This window comes from Nilaparvata lugens, unplaced genomic scaffold (genome assembly GCF_014356525.2).
Source record: "Nilaparvata lugens isolate BPH unplaced genomic scaffold, ASM1435652v1 scaffold4659, whole genome shotgun sequence".
NCBI classification, from domain to species: Eukaryota; Metazoa; Arthropoda; class Insecta; order Hemiptera; family Delphacidae; genus Nilaparvata; species Nilaparvata lugens.
The window spans coordinates 1-25,456 of record NW_024090742.1 but is presented as its reverse complement, the minus strand read 5'-3'; the positions used below and the strand labels follow the sequence as shown (position 1 = coordinate 25,456).

At 35.0% G+C, this 25,456-nt stretch overlaps 2 protein-coding genes across 2 annotated transcripts; both read right to left on the bottom strand.

The window, feature by feature from the left end:
• Positions 1–662: 662 nt before the first annotated feature.
• Positions 663–16,588, bottom strand: LOC120355762 (UDP-glycosyltransferase UGT4-like). The gene is made up of 6 exons (XM_039444435.1): positions 16,472–16,588; positions 14,391–14,485; positions 10,474–10,717; positions 5,712–5,891; positions 2,857–3,092; positions 663–760 (listed from the first exon to the last, which is right to left on the bottom strand). Exons 3-6 carry the CDS (start codon positions 10,715–10,717, stop codon positions 743–745), a joined length of 678 nt encoding a protein of 225 aa, XP_039300369.1. The 5' UTR covers positions 14,391–14,485; positions 16,472–16,588; the 3' UTR covers positions 663–742.
• A 1,741-nt stretch (positions 16,589–18,329) lies between these two features.
• On the bottom strand, positions 18,330–21,866 carry LOC120355761 (serum response factor-binding protein 1-like; the record flags this gene model as incomplete). The annotated part of the gene is given in 2 exon segments (XM_039444434.1): positions 18,330–19,790; positions 21,795–21,866. Coding segments are annotated over 2 exon segments (945 nt in total), but the record flags the coding sequence as incomplete, so codon positions are not given.
• Positions 21,867–25,456: the final 3,590 nt, after the last annotated feature.

The window sequence follows — 25,456 nt, the reverse complement described above, 5'->3', positions numbered from 1 at the left end:
TCGTGAACTGTGATTTATAAATCTATAGTTAAATTCAAATCAAATTCATTTATTCAGTCAGTTGCATAAAAAAACAAGCTGTATTGGGTGATTAACCAATGCCTCAGAAAAAGTTTGCTACGTGGGTTCTACGAAATGAAAATTTGCGGACGCCCATAACACATAATGTATTTGGTAAAAGGAGGTATCTCTATCCAAGACCATCTGGAGAACGCTCAGTTCTGGAGAAATTTCTCCAGATGGTCTTGCTCTATCCCACTTCCCTATAACTCTTCCCTCTTCACTGTATGCACATCTTACCACTACCTCCGTAAACAAGCCTTAGTGCATTCGTCTGACGTCAGCACAGGTAGGGCTCCTACACCAATAAAAACACTAGCTGTTATAGATCAGCTAAAATCAACAAATTTTATTGGTGTAGGAGCCCTACCTGAGCGACGTCACACGAATGCACTACGACTTTGTTTACGGACGGTAGTGATCTTACTCAATTAAAAGTCAAAAAACTTATGTGGACTTTATTAGAAAAATATTACTCACCCAAATAGCCTGCTGAGGAAACCATTTGGAGATCTTGACGTTGTCTGACGTCCAGGAATATCGTCTGCCTCCCACTTCCACAGAATTCTCTGCGGCAATTTCCCAGCACTTGTACAAAAAATGTCGACGTATTCGCGTTTCAGATCAGCTGATCTCAGCGGTGAGCCCAAACTCAGGTAGATTATGCCATGGGGCGAGTCTTCTATCCACTTTTCAGGTCCTGAAAATTTTCAAAATTTTGTCAAGCACATTTCAATTATATAGAGAGAAGTAAGGTAAAATCACTTCACTTATATGGTTACTTTATTCAAATGATAAAAACAATATAAAAACTTGTAGTAATAACAATAATAGCTATTGTAATAACAATATGAAAACTTGTAGTACCTTTTATTAAAAACATTTTAAAAACTTGAAAACATTCTAAATAATTTCAACCAGAAATAATGAATAATAAATAAATAATCATATGAACATATATTATCTAGTATCAACTTGTTTAGACTTTTCTTGCCTAGTACATAGGAAGGAAAGTATGCTTTCCGAAAAAATTAAGGTACAACCCAATTTCTAATTTCTATACTTTTCAAAGTCCCTGAGTCCAAAAATGGTTTTTGGTATTGGTCTGTATGTGTGTGTGTGTGTGTGTGTGTGGTGTGTGTGTGTGGGTGTGTGTGTGTGTGTGTGTGTGTGTGTGTGTGTGTGTGTGTGTGTGTGTGTGTGTGTGTGTGTGTATGAGTGTATGTGCGTCATGTACACGATAATCTCGTCTCCCAATTACCGGAAAGACTTGAAATTTGGAACGAAGGTCCTTACACTATAAGGATCCGACACGAACAATTTCCAAAAACCTTGTATATACGTCGACGCGCAATTTAAAAGAAACATACCTGTCACATTTCATGGAAATCTATTACCGCGTTTCGCCGTAAATGCGCAACATATAAACATTCAAACATTTAAACATTAAGAGAAATGCCAAACCGTAGACTTGACTCTTAGACTCAACATTGAATTGTTAATAACATAATTATCTACTTGAAATTCTACAATATTATTCTTTATAATTACAATAGTGAGTACATTCTTTCCGTTAATTGTGGACTTTCATTGGTGATTGTGAAATTTCAAGTGAATATTTCAATATTAAGAATTCAAATGTTGCGTTCTTTATGGGACAACCTATATTATCAATAATTTTGAAAACTATGAATAAGTATTAATAATAACAAAATTGGATACCATCATGGTGTGATGGCTATGAAGTGTAAATTTATTACACTTTAAATTTCAATTTTCAGAGCCTTCAAGAAAAAATAGAGAAAGTTGATAACAAAGAATAATTTTCATACAAAAGATATCTAGTTTAGATCTGAGGAGTTATCCCAGTTTAGTTCAGTTTATTCTTCGCCACAGTCTATTGACTGGGGAATTGTCTTGTCTCCTGAATAGATCAACATTATTCTCCTTTTAATAAGTAATTATTTTGAAAAGAACATTGAATTCCATTGATAAGGGTTAGGCCTTCCTAAAATTCTAAATGGGGAATACGGTAGAGCTAACAAGGGTAGTGAGGTCCACTATATAATGGCAGTAGGTACTTGATTGAGATTGGTGTTGCTATCCTTGTCTATCATTCGACAAAGCAGATAGCAATATCCTTTCTAGCTCCCAAAGTTGCTAGATCGTTTTATAACAATGTGAAAATATAATTAATTATAGCCTACTAACAATATCTAATACCAATTATGGAAATTTATTATTAAATCAGTGAAAATATTTTTTTCTTGCAAATTGAATATAATTTATTCATTTGAGAAGCATGAACAGTTTATATTACATCAGAATCCTCTTCGCTATCAGCTATCTTCTATAGAAGGCAGTAACAAGGCAGAGAATTGGCAACGCTTTTCTCCTATCTTCCTTCACTGCCATCATAACTTGGACCTCACTATAGATTTCAAAACAAATTTTGTTGTCTTTTCAGATTTCAAATACTGCAGTCGGCTAGTATTGGGGTGAATGTTTTTTGGATGCCCACATCATAATATTTGAGCTTGTTTGTGGGTATGGAAAATTAAATAAAACACTATAACGATCAATTTTTAAAACAGAATAGTTGAAAGAGTAGGCCTACTGGATGATAGAGTTTATATTGTCAATACAATAGTGGTGATATCTAGTCTTTCTTTTGAATTGCTACCGTATGAATTTGCTACCGGTTTTGGATTGCGGTATGAATTACTACCACATATAACCTTAACAAGTACTCAAAAATAGAATTGAATAAGATGTACAGTATAAGTTAAGACTGACCTCAGGAAGCGTACTATTGGCCGAAATATGAATGCCTCCAACGGGCACAATATTGGGCAGGTTGGGTGCCACGTAACTGATGGCATGATGGCCGTCAACCAGGGACATCGTAGTTGCCGCCAACATATCTTTCAGCGGCGGAAGGGTGTCAACACCTGCGTAATCGAAGTACGTGCGCATGGTAGCCTCCTGTCTGGGCAGGTACCAGTAGTAGCCCGTAACCCTCGTGAACAGACCTCGAATCAAATCAAATTTATTTCAATACAATAAAAATATTAGTAGTAGACATTTGATGGGTTGATTCTAGAGGCACAGAAGTTCGGAACAGGACATGTCTAATTGCAATGACTTAGGCTCGGCTCACAGCAGTTAGTCAAGACAAGTCAAGACATGATCAGACACGTTAGTCACAACTCTTCACATTTTTGCTTATGACGCATCTCACACTGATTAGGCTGGGCACACACCAGTTAGTCAAGACAAGACAAGACATGATCAGACACAATACTTCACACAGTTGCTTATGGATACATGTCTAATTGCAATGACCAATCAGTGTGTGTTGCATCATAAGAAACTATGTGAACTTCTGATCATGTCTTGTCTTGTCTTGTCTTGACTAGCTGGTGACATACACACCTAATCAGTGTGAGTTGCGTCATAAACAACAATTTCAATTTCAATTTCAATTCAATTCAATTTCAATTTCAATTCAATTTATTTTTCCTTCTGAATACAATTCAAGCAGTTACATAGTTAGAGCAATAAAGTTTATACAATTCAAGAAATGATATATATACATACAAAAAACAAACAACAAAATATAGAACTATACTAAACAATAGAACTCTTGTATTTTATTCTTGTATAATTCTTGCATCAGATAGGAATGAGCTTACATAGGCAACAAGGCCTGTGCGTAAGCTCGAGTTATCAACAATGTGAAGAGTTGTGACTAAACGTGTCTGATCATGTCTTGTCTTGTCTTGACTAACTGGTGTGAGCCTAGCCTAACCCGTGAAAAGAATCTATGATCTTCGGCTGTTACACCCTATCGTGGACACTCTTTATATCCTCCACCTATCATATCCTATATACGGTACAGTCCCTAAGATAATAAATTAATCGTATAAATAAATATCCTATGGTACCTATCATCAGATTCAAGATCCTCTGGAAATAGTCCTTCTGACCGTCAGCTTCTTGAAAACTAAGGTCGATATAAGAAAATTTTGCTAGACACTTTTTGTTGTAAATTTCATGAAGAATTTATGGTTTCGGCTGTCACACCTATCGTGGGACACTCTGTATATCCTATACCTATCATATCCTCCGAATTAACGTTTGGTAGAGAGTTAGTGGGGAGGATATTTTTAATATTCTTTCCGAAGAATGGACATTGATATGTCCAAAGCTCCGCCAATTTATGTAGATGCATAACAATATGATTATTATCTATAGTTATTATATTACAAACTGCTTTTTCATATCATATACAGTTCAATAATTATTTTCTTAGTCTATATTATGTAAATTCATCTATAATTTTGCTGTATTGTAAGCTATTGTATATAAGTGTATAAGCCAGTTATATTGTAATCTACATAAATAAAGTACTCAATCAATCAATCAATCAATCAATCAATCAATCCTCAGAAAATGAAAAATCAGGGCCGGTTTCAGAGCTCAGGATTTAATTAAGTTCTATACTTTAAACAGTTGGAGTCAGAAAATTGGCTTTCCGAAACGGAACGTAACGTGACAATTTTTTAGTCATAGTCAAAGTCACGTTCAAATTAAATTTCGAAAAACTATAAAATTGAACACAGAATAAAATAAAGTTAAAATAGTGTAAAGTTTCAGCTATTTTGAATTATTTAGGAATGTTTCATTTCGTCAAGGAAAAACGTTCCAAATTGTAGAAATGAGAAAATAACGATTTATTTTGCTGAAACTATGTACTGCGACTACGCCCACTACCTCCATAAACAAAGCCGTAGTGCATTCGTGTAACGTCAGCACAGGTAGGGCTCCTACACCAATAGAAATTCGTTTGATTTCAGCTGATTCATATCAGCTAGTGTTTTTATTGTGTGGGGAGCCCTACCTGTGCTGACGTCACACGAATGCACTACGGCTTGTTTACGGAGGTAGTGCTACCCCCGTTTTGGAAAGCCAATTTTCTGACTCCAGCGGTTTAAAGTCTAGAACTTACCTAAATCCCGAGCTCGGAAACCGGCCTTAAGTAGCCTACCCTTTATTAAAAACTTTTATTCACAACATGTCAATTTCAAGACTTGTACAGGGTACTTAGTTTTTTATTTCCTGATAAATGAGTAGCCCTCTTCAAATAGTTAATATTACTACAATCATACTATTATTATTTTTTTAATATTATCACATTTTATTAGTTACTATCATATCCTAATATCGGGGCACCGAGCCATTGCTTACTTTCTATCTATGTAGGCTATGGCTTTGCTCGTATTTTTATTATTGATAAACAGTAGAACACAATATCTCTAAAATGATCGTGTTTATATTTCACAGCTGGCTATACGTCATCTTATGAATTTCGGGGATGCGATATTTTGATTTTTCACATACTCACTTTTTTACTATCCACAGCTGTTTCAGCCAAGGGTGAATATTATCCTTTTAATGTCGTTCAGCGAGTTTTGTCAAGGTTGAGACCTAGTGCAATCGAATCTTTATATCATAAACCTACTATGTTCCAAATTTCGTTAAAATCTTTAGAGCCGTTTTCGAGACCCGTTGAACATAAATAACCAGATATTAAAATAACCAGATATATAAATACAGATTGCTCGTCTTAATTAATAGATATGCCGTACCTATCATCAGATTCGAGATCCTCTGGAAATAATCCATCTGACCGTCAGCTTCCAGGCGGAAATCGGCAACATACGAGAACGGATTCGGTTTCCGACATTGAAGTTGAGCCAGTTTTTCGGCCCGAAACGGATTGCGGTTATGATTGGCGCTTGGAACTTGTGGCCGAATGCTGTTAGGTACTCGTGCGCGAAGAAGGTTTCTAGCAGGATACGTCTAGGTGTCCTTGGAACTGCATCAGCTGTTTGATGGGTGGCTGTTGCAGGAGTTTTTCGGAGCATGTCAGACCCATACGCCACACGAATACCACGTGTCTCCGCCGTTGAAGTCTGCGAAGTTGGATTTGGCTATGTCGTCTGGAATTAAAAGATAATCATCATAAGGCCTTTATAGTTTTGTATTTTATATCAAAGTTATTTGTAAGCTATGAAAATTAAAAAATAAGCACTTATAATAGGACCGCTAAAATTTGCTATGGTACTAAGGCCCGCCGCAAAGTAAACCCACGCTAGTCCACGGAAAGCAACCCACGCCGTGGAATGTTTTGTAAACCATTGCTAGGCTTCTCCAGACATCTGTGTAATGATAATATTACATGCAATGAATAATTCACTTATCAGCTGATTGATTATGAATAATTCGGACATTTATATTTATCAAAATTTGGGAACAGAATAGTTTTGGGCTATGCCTGTTGTTCTATCCCGATCATATTCATATGATTTGTATTATATCAACGAATAAATAAATAAATAAATTCTATAGCAATAATGGTTTACAAAACAAGGGGTGGGTTGCTTTTCGTGGATTTGCGTGGGTCTACTTTGCGGCGGGCCTAGCCATCCATATGTAAAATTTGGTCTCATATTACGTTTACAGTAGGTAACTGGTCATTGGTTTGTCAAATTGACTTTCAAAATTCTTAATCATTTTATACAAACCCTCTCTGTCTCAGTCAGCCATAGTTATAGCATAGAGAAACAATAGCGTATTAGATATCCCATGGTAAGGGCGTTTATGTCGCCACTTTTACTGTTATCTCAAGCTATTACTGTTGATTATTGTCGAATTTAACTGTTTTGTTGGGGTGAGAGTGTATGAACGGCACAATTTGAGAGCCTACCAGTGTCACACAGCTTCACGGGAAAGAGTTACATGGACTATCGGCTTGAGATAACAGTAAAAGTTGCGACATAAACGCCCTATACCATGGGATATCTACTTATGCTATTGTTTCTCTATGGTTATAGTTATAGTTTATCAGTCATAGTTATAGTTTTATTTAAATAATATTAAAATGTCGGCATTTAGAATCAGCCCTCGTTCAACATCTTTTGACAGAGTACATAACACACACTATAGTGCGGTCCACGTTATAATGGCAGTGTTTGATTAGCAATGGTATTGCTATCCTTGTCTATCATTCAACAAAGCGGATAGCGCTATCTTTTTCTCGCTTTGCTCTGTTACCAGATCGTCTTTTAGCAATGTAGAATGAATAATTAATTGACAAAATATTCCAACTTGATTATAAAACTATTGAAAAATTATAATTTCTTGCTTAATAAAATATAATTGATTATTTCGAACGAGAATGAACAGTTGATATTACATCAATAAAGCTGTATCAGCTATCGTCTATAGAAGGCATTGACAAGACAGAGGATCGGCAACGTTGTTCTAATATCTTTCATCACTCTGTGATATGTTAGAGGTTTGTTAAAAATCACCCTGGCCGCTCTCTTTTGGACCTTCAATACCTTTTTAGCTGTAGATGAATTTGAATGAAAAAGACTAAGAAATTGTCAAAAAACCACTGATTTATCAGTAAAAATCAGTGGTTTTTGACAATTTCTTAGTCTTTTTCATTTAATATGAATAATTACCACAATATCAACTTCTCAACTACACAAAAAGTAGATGAATTTCCCCAAACAATGATACAATATTTCAGGAATGGGTAAAATATCCATAATAAACACTTAGCAATGACTTGAAACTTATTTCTCCTCCAAGTACCCGTAGCGAAAAACAGGCAGAACTAAGCTTTTTACACAATGTATTAGTGTGTTCCACCCATTTAAGGTTCCTATCAAGTAGCACACCCAGGAATTCCACGGAATCCACATCCTCTAGCTGAATCTGACTGTGATTCAAGTAGATGTTACTCTGTGTGAATTGTATTGATCTGAAAGACATCACTGTTGTTTTGTTCAGATTCATTGACAAACCATTGACTAAAAACCAAGATTCTATATTTTTCAATTCACAAGGGATATTTTGAGAAATAACTTCAACATTGGCACCTGAAATCATGAATGAAGTATCATCTGCATATTGGAAAACTGGTCTATTTGTACAAGTTGATTTTATTTATTTAAGTAAAAATGCAAAATGTTCAACCTCTATACCAATGGAAAGAGAAAGTTTCAAAGTTTTTCTAATAACTTACAAGTGTTCAATATGGTCTCCGGCTGCTACACGATCTGCAGAACCGTATCACTGCTGCCGTGCACTCAATAACACTAGATACGCTTTCTCGCGTCTGGGGCGAGTTTGGTACCGCGTAGATGTTTGCCGTACAGCAGCCGGAGGCCACATTCAACACTTGTAAGGCATTAAAAAAAACTTTGAAACTATCTCTTGCCATTGGTATAAAGGTTGTACATTTTGCATTTTTACTTAAATAAATAAAATAAACTTGTACAAATAGACCAGTTTCCAATATGCAGATGATACTTCATTCATGATTTCAGGTGCCAATGTTGAAGTTATTTCTCAAAATATCCCTCGTGAATTGAAAAATATAGAATCTTGGTTTTTAGTCAATGGTTTGTCAATGAATCTGAACAAAACAACAGTGATGTCTTTCAAATCAACACAATTCACACAGAGTAACATCTACTTGAATCACAATCAGATTCAGCTAGGGATGTGGATTCAGTGGAATTCCTGGGTGTGCTACTTGATAGGAACCTGAAATGAGTGGAACACACTAATAGATTGTGTGAAAAGCTGAGTTCTGCCTGTTTTTCGCTACGGGTACTTGGAGGAGCAATAAGTTTCAAGTCATTGCTATGTGTTTATTATGGATATTTTTACCCATTTCTAAAATATAGTATCATTGTTTGGGGAAATTCATCTACTTTTTGTGTAGTTGAGAAGTTGATATTGTGGTAATTATTCATATTGTTTGGGGAGATTCATCTACTTTTTGTGTATAGTTGAGAAGTTGATATGGTGGTAATTATTCATATTGAATGAAAAAGACTAAGAAATTGTCAAAAACCACTGATTTTTACTGATAAATCAGTGGTTTTTTGACAATTTCTTAGTCTTTTTCATTCAAATTCATCTACAGCTAAAAAGGTATTGGAGGTCCAAAAGAGAGCGGTCAGGGTGATCTTTAACAAGCCTCTAACATATACGTAGCTGTCGTGAGCTTTTAAGGAGAGGAAACCTCCTCACATTGACCTTTCTTTATATCCCAGAGATATGTACCTATATTAAGAAAAATACTAACACTTTCAGCCGTCATGGAGATTCACATAATTATAATACCCGCCACTCCAACAAGTTTTCTTCTATAGCTCACAGAACCACTCTCTTTGAAAAGTCGCGGGCCAAAAATTTATAATTCTCTACCGGCCAACATGAAAAATTTGGACATCAGGAATTTCAAAATTAAACTCAGAGATTGGCTGGTTGAGAGACCATTTTATTCGTTAGATGAGTTTTATAATTGGACTGCCTAACTATGTCCTGTATGTGATTAAGTAGGCTAAAGCAGGTGTACTAGTGTGAGTGATCTATACGACTGATTTTCCTGTTCAAACATTTCATTATGTGTTTTTTATCTATATAAGAAGAATTTGACCCATCCTCTGTCCACTATTGTGGATGTTCAGGACATGATAAAAATCTATATATATAAAAGCCAAATGGCACTCACTCACTCACTCACTGACTGACTGACTGACTCACTCGCAGAACTAAAAATCTACCGGACCAAAACGTTCAATTTGGTAGGTATGTTCAGTTGGCCTTTAGAGGCGCACTAAGAAATTTTTGGCAATATTTTAACTGTGGGTTGTTTTCAAGGGTTTAAAGTTCGTCTTTTAGCATGTATATTTCTTCTTCTCCCAATCTCTTAATTATAATGAAATTTCCATATCATATGTTACTATAGAACACTATAATCTAGATAGAGTACCTCTTCGAACAGTTGTTAACTGGCATCTAAATTAATAATTTTGTCAGGTTGGCATTAAGTTGAGTTGACTTTGTTAGGTTGGCACCAAGTTGAAGATTTAAATGCATTTATCGCGGAAAAATTGATTGGGCACTGCTACTTCAATCCTGGGAATATTATATTACTAGACGTCAGGCTCGCTTCGCTCAACATATCCGTTTAGCCAGACGTTTAGTCTGGACCCCCGACTGGATTGTCCTAACATATGATAAAAATGTTCAAATGAAAAATTCAGGCGAGCGAAGCGAGCCTGCTGATCTCATTCTTGGACGATCCAGTCGGGGGTCCAGGGGCGGAGCCCCCTGGCTAGACGGATATGGCGAGCGAAGTGAGTCTGACGGCTAGTCTAATATAATCTAAATACCAATTTTTGAAAATGGGTCCATCATTTAGAAAGACTCTGTATAATAATATTGTAAATTGTTCATATCTAGTATCTTCATGGATAGATAAAGAAGTTTCGAAATCAAATCTGTTCCATTCAAATTTCATATTTATGTAAGCATACTCACGTATGAATCCTTCCAAGAAATTATCGACCATGACAGTTTTCAAGTTGGGAATTTCTTCTTTGAAAGGAAACGCCGAGTAGAATGTGACATTGTGTCCTCTGAGGGCCAACTCCTTGAAAAGGGGCATGTAGGTTCTGGTGTGACTTGGGAATGGCAGTGGCATCAGAACTAGGATATTTGCTGACTCCACACTTTTTCCCACCACTATAGTCAGTGCTAGGATGCACAGAACAGACGACTTCATCTAGAAAATAAAATATAAATTGTAATATTTATACTGTTATCAATTGCAAGTCCAACCAGTTGCAAGTTTTAAGTACCTGGGTAGCTGGGTTCAAATGTACAGAGAGATGAAGGGCTTGATGTAGAATATAGCATAGAATAAATGTAGATGGATGAACTGGAGAAAAATGAGTGGGGTTCTTTGTGATAAGAGAGTGAATTGTCAAATGAAGGGAAACGTGTATAGATCAGTTGTGAGGCCAGCGATGCTGTATGGAACGAAACATGGCCCATTTCAAGGAAACAGGAACGAAAGATGGAAGTGACTGAGATGATGTTAAAATGGTAAAAATATGATGGGGTTACAAGAAGAGATAATAAGAAAATGAATTGATTGAGGCACTGTAAAAGTTGGACCACTGGGAAAGAAATGCGGGAGACAAGGATGAGTGGTTTTGGGCATGTACAGCGACGGGAGGAGGATTATGTTGGACGAAGAGTGCAGGATTTGGTTTGGATGGTGTGAGAGGACGAGGTAGACCTAGGATGAGTGGGGAGATAAATAGCGGCTGACTTGCCTGAGAATGGTTGGAGGAGAGAGGAAGCATTGGATAGGGCTTTGTGGAGAGGTAGACTAAGAGGAAGGAATACCGACCCCATTCAAATAGGATAAGGCACAGCCAAAGAAGAAGAAGATAATTGACCGAGCAAAGTGAGGTCTAAGATTCAAGCCGACAGTTTTGCATTTCTCTTTATGTTTAAATGTTTATATGTTGCGCATTTACGGCGAAACGAAGCAATAGATTTTCATGAAATTTAACAGGTATGCTTCTTTTTAAATTGCGCGTCGACGTATTTACAAGGTTTTTGGAAATTTTGAATTTCAAGGATAATATAAAAGGATAAAGGAGCCTCCTTCATACGCCAATATTGGAGTCAAAATCAGACTATAGAATTATTCATCATAAATCAGCTGTCGATTGGATTATAAATTGCATGCCATGACTCATGCAATTCATATTCATTTCATTATTTATTTTATTTATTCATAGACAATAGATACAATGCAGGTAAAACAGCAGGCATTCGCCCAAACTGCTTTAAACCTTAATTTGGAATACACGGTCTAGAGGTTATGTAAATAATAACTTAATTCACACACTATTATGATGAGTCCCAAAAATGTATGTATGTATAATATCTCAATGTAACTTGGTAAAAAAAATCAGCTGCTGTGTGAACTATCAATTGCATGCCTCATTGAATGCGATTTTTATGCACTATTAAATGAAATATTGATTGCATGCAATAAATAACTAAAAAATAACATAGTATTGTCTCTCGACCTTTCTCTGCTTTGAACTGGCTGTCCTGTTGCCAGTACGTCTTAAAGGAGATTAGCTTTTGATGTTTGCATTTTTGATACACCAACCCCAACAGCCATTAACCGTTTTCGCACCGATATCTCGCCGACACGACATACATACAGGATTTACTCTGATGGACAGTATAAGAGGAGGCTGTGGTTGCGAGGTCCACTATTCACAGAACTACTAGTTTTAATTGAAACTTCACATACCAGAGTATTTATGTTTTGTAGGTAACTACAATTATTACGGTCCACAAAAGAAAGATAATTTCTAATATTTATCTTGTTATTAATTTATTGAAATTGTATATACGGTATTTATTTCTTGTAGGAACTGCAATTACGGTCTACAGAAGAATAATAAAATGTAATATTTTTATCCTGTTATTAATTTACTGTATTGAAATTACACATACGGTATTCATCTTTTGTAGGAGTTACAATAATTATTGCAGTCTTAGGCTGGTCACATACCGATTAGTCAAGACAAGACTAGTCACGTTTAGTCACAATACTTCACATAGTTGCTTAGGCTAAGCACACACCAGTTGGTCAAGACAAGACAAGACATGATCAAACACACCTACTTCTACTATAGTTGCTTATGGCGCAACACACACTGATTAGTCATTGCAATTAGACATGTCTTCATAAGCAACTAGTATGTGAAGTATTGTGACTGAACGAGTCTGATCATGTCCTGTCTTGACTAACTGGTGTGTGCCAAGCCTTATGGAGTCATGTCTAATAGCAATGACTAATCAGTGTGTGTTGCGTCATAAGCGAACATGTGAAGTATTTAGTGACTAAACGTGACTAGTCTTGTCTTGACTAATCGATGTGTGGCCAGCCTTGGAGAAGACCCGTTGTGTAAAGAATTTGCAGAAATTCTAATATTTTTATCCTGTTATTAATTTATTGAAATTACACATACGATATTTATTTATTTGTAGCCTACTCTATGAGCTATTATTATTACAGCAGTCTTATAGAAGACCCGTAGTAAAATTAATCAGCAATATCATTATTTGGAATTAACAAATAGGCTAGCAATTAATTTGATTTGGTGTCAAATGCAACCGGTTTCATGTAAGGCTCAACTCACACTTACGCGACTCAGGTCGAGAAGAGACTCGACTCTAGTGGAGAGCATGTGTTTTCAAATGGTGACACTCAGACCATCGATTCTAGTCTCCGCGACGTCACCATTTGGAAACACATGCTCTCCACTAGAGTTGAGTCTCTTCTCGACCTGAGTCGCGTAATGTGAGTTGAGCCTTAATATTGTCAATGGTTACCTATTGAGAGGTACACAACAAGTTCATATAATCAATGGTTATTAAGATATTCCAAAGAAATGTGCTCAATTCAGTATATTTTATGGAATATATTTCAGAAATTTGTTGTAATATCAATATAATCATGTTCTGAAAAAATATTTATGGCATAAATAAGTTATAATATGATATGATCTTGTGTCAAATTTGATTTGGAGTAGCCTACATTGCAACCTGTTTCAAGTTCATATCTTCAATGGTTATTGAGGTAGGCCTACTGCAACGTTAGTAGACAGAAAGTCTACTAGCTTTGGGCCTACTGTATTCGAAGAAATGCGTTCAATTCAATAATTTTCTTGGAATATTCTAACTAACTCTTCATTTATTTGTAAAGAAGCCAATTAACTTAATGGTTAACTAATGTCTAATATATTAATGACATTTATAATATTCTTATAAGACTCAAATCACAATAAATAACACGAATTCTATGATCAATGAATAATACAGAGCACAATGATATAGATCTGAAGAATGAGATAATAATTTACAGATATAAAACTGTAGTGAGGTCCACGTTATAGTGGCAGTGAATGAAGATAGGAGAACAGCGTTGCCGATTCTCTGCCCCAATTTATTAAACTTCTACATAGTAAAACGGATTTAGCAACGTTGCAAAGCTATAGAAGGATAGCGATATATGTTTTGTCAAATGATAGACAAGGATAGCAACACCAATGTTGATCAAATACTGCCATTATAACGTGGACCTCACCATAGATATGATAAGAAATTGAGGTTAATTTTATTCTATAATTCCATAAATTGAAATGTATGAGATGTCGGCCGTGTATTGCAATAAATCTTCCAGTAAAAAGTTCTGGATTATGAAATGTTTCACAACTAAATTTTGACTCATGAAAAAAGTATTGAAACACAATTTACAGACGCTGTATAATAGAAAAAATTGTTGTGGTTCATCCAAAATTATTTCATAACATTATTCAATACAACACTTATCAGAGCAATGTAATATAGCCTATACTCACGATTATTTTTGTCCAAACTAGAAGCACGAAAAAATCACAAGTTCACATCTTCATTCTTGATTGATATAAATTGAATGGCACCACAATATTTGCACCTGAAAATTTTAATAAAAAAAGTTATATTGCAGTAGGTAGAATGAATTGTGCAGAAAATGGAGCTCTCTAGAAAGTGTCAAATTCCGATAACAATTCTCAAAAGATTTTGTAAATACAGATAAGTTTCTAGACAACTGTTGAAAGTTTCTACTAGATAAATAATCATTCACAGCTCACGACGGAACAATAATAAAATGCTCTTATCATAATACTGGACAAAATTAAAATTAGTCTCTACTCACTCTTATCATAAACTACTTTGTCAACCATAGAAATTTATGAGATGAATAAACAAGTCTTTAGATGTGTAGTACTTAATATTATTTATCACATCACGGTGGAGTTTTTTCGTAAATGACTTTCCTATACCGGTACCTATACTATGTAAACTTGATACCTATAATAGCTTTGAGAATTGCCGTGAATTTTTCAGTACGATGACAATAAAGTTTACTCTTCAATTAAATTGCATCCATGATGGCAAATGAATGGAATTAAGTACCTAATAATTGTATGCTACAGTATATTAACTTACTTGCCAAGGTTTTCTACAAAATAATTTACCGTACTTTGTGATGTGGTAGAGAATTCACTACCTATTCAACTTTATAAATCTGATATTTCTACTCTCAAAAAAGTAAAAAACAGAAATGAAAAACTTGATTCAAAGTATGCAATACCACTATCGTGAATAAATTATTAAGCTGTATATTTTGAACAATTAAAATAGAAAGAAAAATAAAAATCTCAGTACGGTACCCTTTTTGAATTATTTAACCACAACATGTTTCGGACATTGATGCCATTTTCAAGTTTTAATGGAAATATATTCCCAGATATCACTTAAAAATGGCATCAATGTCCGAAACATGTTGTAATTAAATAATTCAAAAAGGGTACTGAGATTTTTATTTTTCTTTCTATTTTATTACAAGTAGCCCTATACAGAAAAGAGATAAATAAGATGGTATATTTGAACAATGAATATTTCTGTACGAGAAAACCTTTCAAAAGTCTTAATTGACTCATCATAAAATTGGGAATTGATAATAAGTTGAATGCACGATGTAAGTTACCTGGCAATAAATTTCTATTATCGTAACAAGATAACTGGAGTTTGTAACAATTATTATACTTCAAACTCTATTTTTGACAGGTTCTATTCAATCATAAATTAGCTTACTGTTGTATTCTATCATGTATAATTTATTATAATGAGGTCCGCATTATAATGGTAGTGTTTGATTAGCAATAGTATTGCTATCCTTGTCTATCATTCAACAAAGCGCTATCTCTTTCTCGCTTTGCTCTGTTGCTAGATCGTCTTTTAACAAAGTAGAATTCATAATTAACTAACAAAATATTTCATCTTAATTATGAAAATTCATTACGAAATTTAATAAAATTAGTAGAATTGATGGTGATGTGAAATCTCTCCATAATAAGAAAACAAAGATATTGTCAAATTTCACTAAAATTTCATAAAAAACTTTAAAACAGAACCATGGTTTCACGTAGTTAACCAACGCATCATCAGCTGAAACCAACTACGTGATACGTGAAACCATGGTTCTGTTTTAAAGTTTTTAGTGAATTTGACAATATCTTTGTTTTCTTATCATTACGAAATTGTTGAAAAAATCTTTCTTGCTCAATAAAATATAAAATTGATTATTTTAAACGAGAAGGAACAGTTCATATTACATCAATAAACCTGTATCAGCTACCGTCGCAAGGTATTGATAAGACAGAGGTTCGGCAACGTTGTTCTCCTATCTTTCTCTACTGCCATTATAACGTGAACCTCACTATAGTTGCTAACAAGAATGGTTCAAAGATTGTCATGATTATTGACAAGCATAATCAAGCATAGTCTTTAAATAAATACAAAAATATGAAAAGTAAATACAAAATATGAAAAGTAAATACAAAATATGAAAAGTAAATACAAAAATATGAAAAGTAAATACAGTGAATTGAATTACCTTTTCAGCCAAAATTTATTTTCACCAGCACTCCGATGAGTTTGAAGTGAAGATACTCCGGATCAAGTGCGACTATGAGATTGAGTAAATTTTGATAAAACAAGGCTTCTTCTAGGAAGGAGATGAAAATAATAAAAGTGAGAGAAGTAGAGGCGGTAGCCTATTCAAGGAGAACTACTCTTATCACTGTCAATTATGACAGACAGCTAAATTAGATTTATTTTTAATTGAGCAAACCAACTCTTCAATTAAATTGGTTAGGGCTTGCAGTTGAATATTTCCATTGTTTAGGTAGAATTTGAATTATATTTATACTCTTCTTGTTTGATGTTGAACAAAATAATAGTTCGCCGGCTGGGTTGGTCTGCTAGCACCATCGTGGGTTCGAGTCCCGCCGATGGAATGGACGTTTGAACATCTCATCAATTCACCAAAGCACTTTCCATTACCCATTAAATAATGCTTATCGTAGTATAAAGTAACGTAACAGTTGGAAATAAATTTAAAGTTGCATTTGTTCAAATGCTAATTAATGAATAATTATTATTAAACGAAAATCCCAATTAAATTAGTAGCAGAAGTCTTCGGGGTGATTTACAGCATTTTATAGGGATTTTCGTTTAGTAATAGTAACGTAACAATTTAAAAGAACAATAACTCGAGTTAACTAACTAATAAACAAAAATTATAGTTGAACAAATCTTATTATATTAAAGCTGCATATAGAATAGAACCGGAGAGCAGTCGTTATTTTTGACTGCTAGGAGAAGAGTATAACTATAGTGTGGTCCACGTTATAATGGCAGTATTTGATTAACATTGGTGTTGCTATCCTTGTTTATCATTCAACAAAGCAGATAGTGCTATCCTTTTCTAGCTACGCAAACGTTTCCAGATCATTTTATAACAATGTCGAAATAGAAATAGTTAATTAACAAAATATGTAATCTTAAAGAAAATTCATTACTTAATCATTGAAAATGATAGATTCTTGACGGATAAAATATAATTGATTATTTCAAACAAAAATTAACAGTTGATATCACATCAGATATACCGGTATCATTTATTATACATTGATATATACAATATCATTCTCAACTATGAATGATTGTATCAGCTATCTTCTATATAAGGCAGTCACAAGTCAGAAAATCAGCAACGATTTTCTCCTATCTCTCTCCACTTCCATTGTAACGTGGTTATCACTTGAACAATGAAGAATAAACAGTTAATACCGGATCAGATATACCGATACCGGCTAACTTCTATGGAAGGCATTGGCAAGGCAGAGAACCGGCAATGCTTTTCTATCTTTCTCCACTTCTATTATAAGCGATGTGATATCAACTATTCATTCTTCATCGTTCAAGTGAGGTCCACGTTATAAAAAAGTGGAGAGAGATAGGAGAAAAGCGTTGCTGATTTTCTGCCTTGTGACTGCCTCATATGGAGTATAGCTGATACCGGTATATCTGATGTAATATCAACTGTTAATTATTATATTTTATTAGTCAAGAATCTTTATATTTCAATGATTAAATAATGAATTTTCATTAAGATCACATATTTTGTTAATTAACTATGTTTTTCGGCATTGTTATAAAATGATCTGGCAACGTTGCGGAGCTAGAAAATGATAGCACTATCTGCTTTGTTGAATGATAGACAAGGATAGCAAGTGAATAACGTGGACCTCACTTGAATAATGAAGAATAAACAGTTGATATCACAGTAGATATACCGGTATATCGGTCTATGGAACGCAGTGGCAAGGCAGAGAATCGACAACGCTTTTATTCTATCTTTCTCCACTGCTATTATACCATGGACTTCACTATACATAGAACAACAAAGCTGATTCATAAATAACATTTTATTTACAATAAAAATACATTTTCTCAATCATCAAACTTAATTTTCTTCCCGCTAAAAGTTGGAATCGCCGGACAACTCTGTCTCCGTTTTGCTTCCCACGATGGGTGCAGTTTTTCCTCTCCCACTGCCTTCGTCTCTTTTCCACCTTCGTTCATCAGTTTCCTTCTCTCTCGCCGCGGAAGGGAGGAGGTGGAGGAGGAGGACATCCCGAATCCTTCCCGATTCTTCCCAAAACCACCCTCGTTTCTACCCCCTCCTTTCCCGGAATCCCTGAAACCCCCGTTTTGTTTCCTATCGCGAAACCATCCCGAACCCCGACCACCTAGATTGGTAAAACTCGCTTGTCTCCGCTCATGATGACTCACCTGCTTGAAACCCCCCGTCAAGCTACTACCGTAATAGAGTTCTTCATCATTTTTGTAATGGTTTGACGTTTTTTGAGGGATTCTGAAGAGCGTCAGCCTGCTCTTTACTTGAAACCACCGTCAAATATTCACTGTTGTCGTTGGTCATGAAAAAAGGATCGACAACTTTAATTTCCTCTTTCTTTTTATCCATCACTTTCTTCTCAGTTTTCTTTCTCCTTCCAAAATCTCTCCTCCAGATCTTCATCTAATCCATTTTCTCTGTCATCCACCTCAGGTTTCTCAAACCTACCCTTCAAACTTACATCTATATCTTCAAATTTCTTACCCTTCTTAAACCTATCCTCTAGGATACCTCCATCAACCTCACCATTGTCAATTCTTCTACCAGTCTCCTTCTCCTCAATTTTGAAGATATCCTCCAAATTTCCTTCACTATCCTCTCCTTCCACCTTTTCAATCTTCCTCTTCTTCTTTTTCTTCCCTCCACTCATCAACTTCTCTCCCTCTTCACATTGTCTTTTATTAACTTTTCTCTCCTTTTCAAACCAATTTTCTTGGCCCCCTAAATCCATCCCACTCGAATGAAACAGCAACCCTTCTCCATTCTCTTCACCAAACTTTTCATTATCACTAGTTTTTATTCTATCTTTTGTAACCTCACCTCTATTAGGTGTAACTTTCGTTGATTTTCCACCCATTTTTTTAGAAACTTTCTCACTTTTGGTGACGTCATCATTTTCTAATTTAGATATAACTTGAACACTACCTGAAACTGTCCAACTACCCGAGGTGGAACTAACGGAAGTTCTAACACTTTTCTCGAGTTTATTAACACTGTCCTTACTTCTCACAACTTTTCCATTGTTATTTTCACTTTTTTCACCAACCGCTGTATTCTTTTCAGCCTCCTTTTCCTTTTTCATCATCGGTTTCTTCATTTTCATAGTTTTCAACAGAGCCGTCACTTCTTCCAGCCAGTTTGGATATTTTTCTCTGAATTTCGAAATCGAAGCAGCCATAGATTTGTGGGTGAACATTTTCGCCATAACCCGATCCTGCAGTGGTTTATTGACCTAGAAAGTAGATAAATATATATAGAAACAATCAAAATGTTCGGATACAGTCTATCAACAAAATTGAGGCCCAATTGCACAAAAGCCGGTTAAATTTTAACTGTGATTAATTTCACTAGAAAGTACATAAATATATCAAGATGTTCGGACGGATACAGTCTATCAACAAACAAAATTGAGCCCCAATTGCACAAAAAAAGCCGGTTGAATTTTAACCGTGATTAATTTCACGAGAACCAATCAGAGAAGACCTTTTGATGAGATGGCTTCTTTGATTGGTTCTCGTGGAATTAATCACGAGTAAACTATAACCGGATTTTGTGCAACCGGCACTGAGTCTTTTAGAATTTCATATACATTGTATATTTTCCTAGCTTAGGGAAATGAACAACTAATTCCAAAACTCTGCTTATTGAAATTGTATTTGAATTATGAGTAAGTTTCTACTCCATACTTATTCAAGTTCAGAAACAGTAAGGATTACAAGTAACTTTTGTAATGTAATATGCTTATTATTTCGTATTTTTAGAGTTGTGTTGTATTACTAACTACAACCATAGAAAAAATATAGTATGACATATATATGCTATCTTTCCTCTATGCTATAATTCAATACTAACTGTATATTACATACACTTATTTAAAAAAGTAGAAATATATTATTCAAATTCACAAAATAAATAAATGTTTATTTCCCCAAAAAAACTAAAACTACAATATCAATTACACAAAATATTAGATAAATTACAATTACATACAATAGTTAGTTACACAAAAATTCTTATAATCTGTCCTTTACTTGTTTAGTTTTTATGTGTGGAAATTGACCTACTCCACTATGGCGTACCATGTTCTAGAGTAGGTTTTGTTTGTTTTTTTTTTGCGTATTATTAATTAGTGTTTAGTAAGTCATTAGGTGGTTAGTAATATTGGTAGGATGTACATCTGAAAACAAATTATACATCAGAATTGATTTAAAACAATTGTATTTTGAACTTACATACATTGTAGGGGGTATCGCTTGTATTTCTTGTGTTATTATCTGACACAGGGCTTCAAGTGTACGTGTCTTTTCAAGTATAAACGTTTCTTTTGCTAGCCCATAGAAAATAGTCACAAGACTTTTTAATTCAATGATATAAGTGAGCATTCATCACACACATATAAATATATATTTATTTATTAGATTAGCACAAACAATGCAATGATCGGAAAAGAAAAACTTCTTCAATTTCCTAATTTAGTTTCAAATTGTCCATATATTATGCATAGGTTATGTCCATTTCAATTCCTACACCAAATCATCAATCTGAAAAAACTCATTAAATTATATAAACGGCTTAAATTATATATTCAGGCGGTGGGACCTTCCCGCAAGGGACTCACCACCAACAAAAGCCATACGAATTTACTTTTAATCTGAAAATATAAATTAGAATAAAAAACAGTTTTGAATTTGGATAGATTGATAATAAAACTTTTTTAAAAAACATGAAACAAACTTTAAATTTACAAAATATTGAATGAAAAAGACTTAAGAAATTGTCAAAAAACCACAGATTTATTGATACTTAGAACGACCCGTTTCGGTTATTACACCATTGTCAATCTCTGATAAACTAAAACTAAATACAAGAGCAGCAGAATTTATACTAGTAGGCGAGTACTGCTATTGGTCAAGACAGTCTCCTCCCTAGTTGGGCCAATGGCAGACGTTCATGCCCTTGACCAATAGCAGTACTCGCCTACTAGTATAAATTCTGCTGCTCTTGTATTAAGTTTTAGTTTATCAGAGATCAACAATGGTGTAATAACCGAAACCGGTTTTTCTAAGTATCAATAAATCTGTGGCTTTTTGACAATTTCTTAGTCTTTTTCATTCAATATGAATAATTACCACAATATCAACTTCTCAACTACAGTCACAGAATATTGGTAGGATGTACACCTGAAAACAAATTATACATCACAATTGATTTAAAACAATTTGTATTTTGAACTTACATCACTCAAGACCTTGTGAGGATCATCAACATATACCAGGAGAGTTTTGGTGATGAGGTCGTCCTTCAATTTCTGAAACAAATTGATAATGGATCAAACTAATTGAGATAGGGATTATCCATCTATCTAATTTAGATTACACTTTAGAACATTTAGTATTACACAACTCACAGAAAAGTACCTCAGGCTTACGCCCAAAACAGTTCCAATTCTATGCAACTGTTCAAATGTACGAGCTAGGTAATGTGTCACTTAATTAGATAGTGATAACTATTTTATCACTTATTGAATAATAATATTACTTATTAATATATTATTATTAAATAGAGGTAGGCCTAATAAGAGGCAAATGGAGCTAAAATGTAGTCTGCTGTGACATTTTGTATTACAAATTTTAAAAAAAGTGGATTTTTTTTTTCAATTTACAAATTTTGGCAGAAGGAAACAAACGAAATTACAAGATTTACAGCAGGATAATAAATGGAAGGATACAGACCATTATGGAAGTAAGCTACTTATTTTTGAAAAGCAATGCGGCTTCAGAAAAGGCCGACATGCACTGACCAAATAATTGTGTTCAACATAAAGAAAATTATTGAAAAGCGAAGAGAATTCGACCTTGAAACTCATCTGGTCTTTGTGGATTTTTAAAAACTATTAGGCTCAACTCACACTTACACGACTCAGGTCGAGAAGAGACTCGACTCTAGTCGAGAGCATGTGTTTCCAAATGGTGACACTCAGGACCAGTCGATTCTAGTCCTCCGCGATGTCACCATTTGAAAACACATGCTCTCAACTAGAGTCGAGTTTCTTCTCGACCTGAGTCGCGTAAGTGTGAGTTGAGCCTTAGACTCACTTGATAGAGAAAAACTGTGGGATATATTACAAGCAACTGGAAATCCTGAAATCAATAAAAAGACTGCTTTGATAACCAACCAGCAGCACCTACACTATAGTATGGAAGCGAAACATGGGTACTTTCCAAGAGTGATGAGAGCAGGTTGCATGCTTTGACATTGCAGGTTTTAAACAATTACGAAGTCTGTCTGGCGACTGCCGGTCATGAACTGACTATATACTGAATTACTGAAGCATTAGAGATGAGATTCCTATGTAAAACATATGATGTAGCAGAGAAGATCGCTACAGGAATACAGATGAATGACTTACTTCAAGAAAAGTTTATTGACCGAGCGAAGTGAGGTCTAAGATTCATGTCGACGGTTTGGCATTTCTATTAAAGTTTAAATGTTTATATGTTGCGCATTTACGGCGAAACGCGGTAATAGATTTTCATGAAATTTGACAGGTATGTTCCTTTTTTAATTGCGCATCGACGTATATACAAGGTTTTTGGAAATTTTACATTTCAAGGATAATATAAAAGGAAAATGGAGCCTCCTTCCATAAGGTCTATAGTTTCAATCAGGTACTTGTGGATGAGAATACTGGGTGAGGTCTACTGTTCACAGAACTACTAGTAATTATTTTTTGTCACAACCTGTTCGGCTCCGCCGGTCTTTGTGAAGAATAAGTGTATTTAGTGTATACAGACTCAGCTCGACATAATTGCTTTAAGATATGGAATAAATAGGACCAGGAATGATTGATTGGAGCTTGTTAAAAGGATGAGTGATGACCGGATTCTCAAACAGGCTTTTATTGAAGAAGAGATCACGGATGTCCTAGGAAGTGATGGGTTGATTTTTAGAGGCACAGAGGTTTGGAGCAGGCAGTAATGCCTAACCAGTGAAAGCAAGAATATGAAAACAAACTTTGAATCTTTATAAACAAATTTGAATGCGTATTGCATTTATGAAAGATACATTAATGATTAGGAACAACTTTCTAAGTGTATGTGTGTGCACAAGAAGCTTTCTTATGCCGGTTACAGAACTCGACCGACCGTCAGTGCGTACGTCAGTCGCGCTTGTCTTTTCCATAGAGATTCCATGTATCCGTACAGAGTAGAACTAGCCGCACGCATGCGCACGGTCAGTGCCATGCGTTTTACAATGCGTACGAAGACCATCGGTCGAGCTCGTGCGCATCCGTTCCATCGGTCGACTGAAGTGCTATTGAAGCAAATATAAGCTTTCAGAGCTGTACTGATCAGTAGACCGATCGCACCATTACCACTGTGCTGACACCTCTGCCATACAATGAGCTGATATTGAATTGGATAACATGATGAATGAATTCAATTGATAAATATATCATATTGGAATCAGAATTTTTCTATACATTTCTTCATCTATTTCTATTTTTCTTAGTAGAAAAATCATTATTATCTACGGTACATTTATTTGGTCTTTAGCTTAAAGTGACTGCAAGTCTTTCCAATGGTGATACAGGAGCTCGAGATGAATTTTGACGTTTCAAGTTGCCTTGTAGTTTTGCAGATAACTCATTGACCTACCTGACTGTGATTGATTCTTGTTTATCTCCGTTTGACTTGACTGTGATATAAATGTTATTATTTGGTAGTTTTTGATCATTATTAGATATGTTGTGTTTTTCTGTTATAATTAATTTATTATGATCTGGACTGACTCAGCAATGAACGGATAAGCTGTATAAGATTTTTATATTGAATGACTATTGACATGGAACTATATTATATTGTATTGACTATAAATTACTGTGTGACGAAACTCTATGTTTGTAAAAGCTCTTGAGTTAATAAAACATTATTATTATTATTAAAACTTTTGATGAACATTTTGAAGTAGTTAAAAAAAATCATTTTCATCCCCAGGAAATGAGTATATATATATATATACTCGTGCCATATATATATATATATTATATATATATATATATATGGCACTGAATTTCCCTTAAAATTCTCTTTGGATGACCATCGGGGTGAACTTGATATCTACGTTTTTTGTGCCTCCGTTTTTACATATAATAAGCTGCATATACTATGATAGCTTGATAAGAAGTTTTATAATAGCCAAGGTTATATTATTGAAATTCGAAATCTGCATTTAAATAATTTGTAAACGCGTCCATTTCGTAAAACGCATCAGTTCGTTCGTCAGGAGAGCTCTGAAACTGAAAAACTGATGTATGGATGCGTATGGTCAGGATGGTACATACGCACTGACGGTCGGTCGAGCTCTGTAACCGCCCTTAGGGCCAAGCCAAACAAAGCGTTTTTTCAGGTGTTTTTAGACGAGTCGGCAGATCAGGAACCTCTACAATTGGCTAATTAAGTTAACGTTCGAGAATCAGCTGATAATCAGCCTATCTGGCTATCACCCTCTATAAAAGGCTACCTCTGTTGGCTAGGGATCTGCCTGCTGTGCGGTTTCGAGGGGCTCTGAAGAGCCTGCTGGCGGATCACCCTCTGTACTCACTCCGTGAGTTCTTTATGTTTGAGAGCAATGTGGAGAGTGCTTATTTTCTTATTTGATTTCTGCCTTAGGACAGCTGTTTCTTTTACTTTTCTTGACGTATCCCAGTGGGCTTCACTTTAGTGATCCCTTTTATGGACCTAATTAATTAAATACTAGTCAACTGGAGAGCTTTATGCCATACCGACCTGTCTGAAAAAAACAATCCGTGTGGCTTAGACCTTAGAAAGATATAGTTATCCACATATATCTAGCACATACCTTCCCAAGACCTCTAAAACTCGGAACGCATGCCCG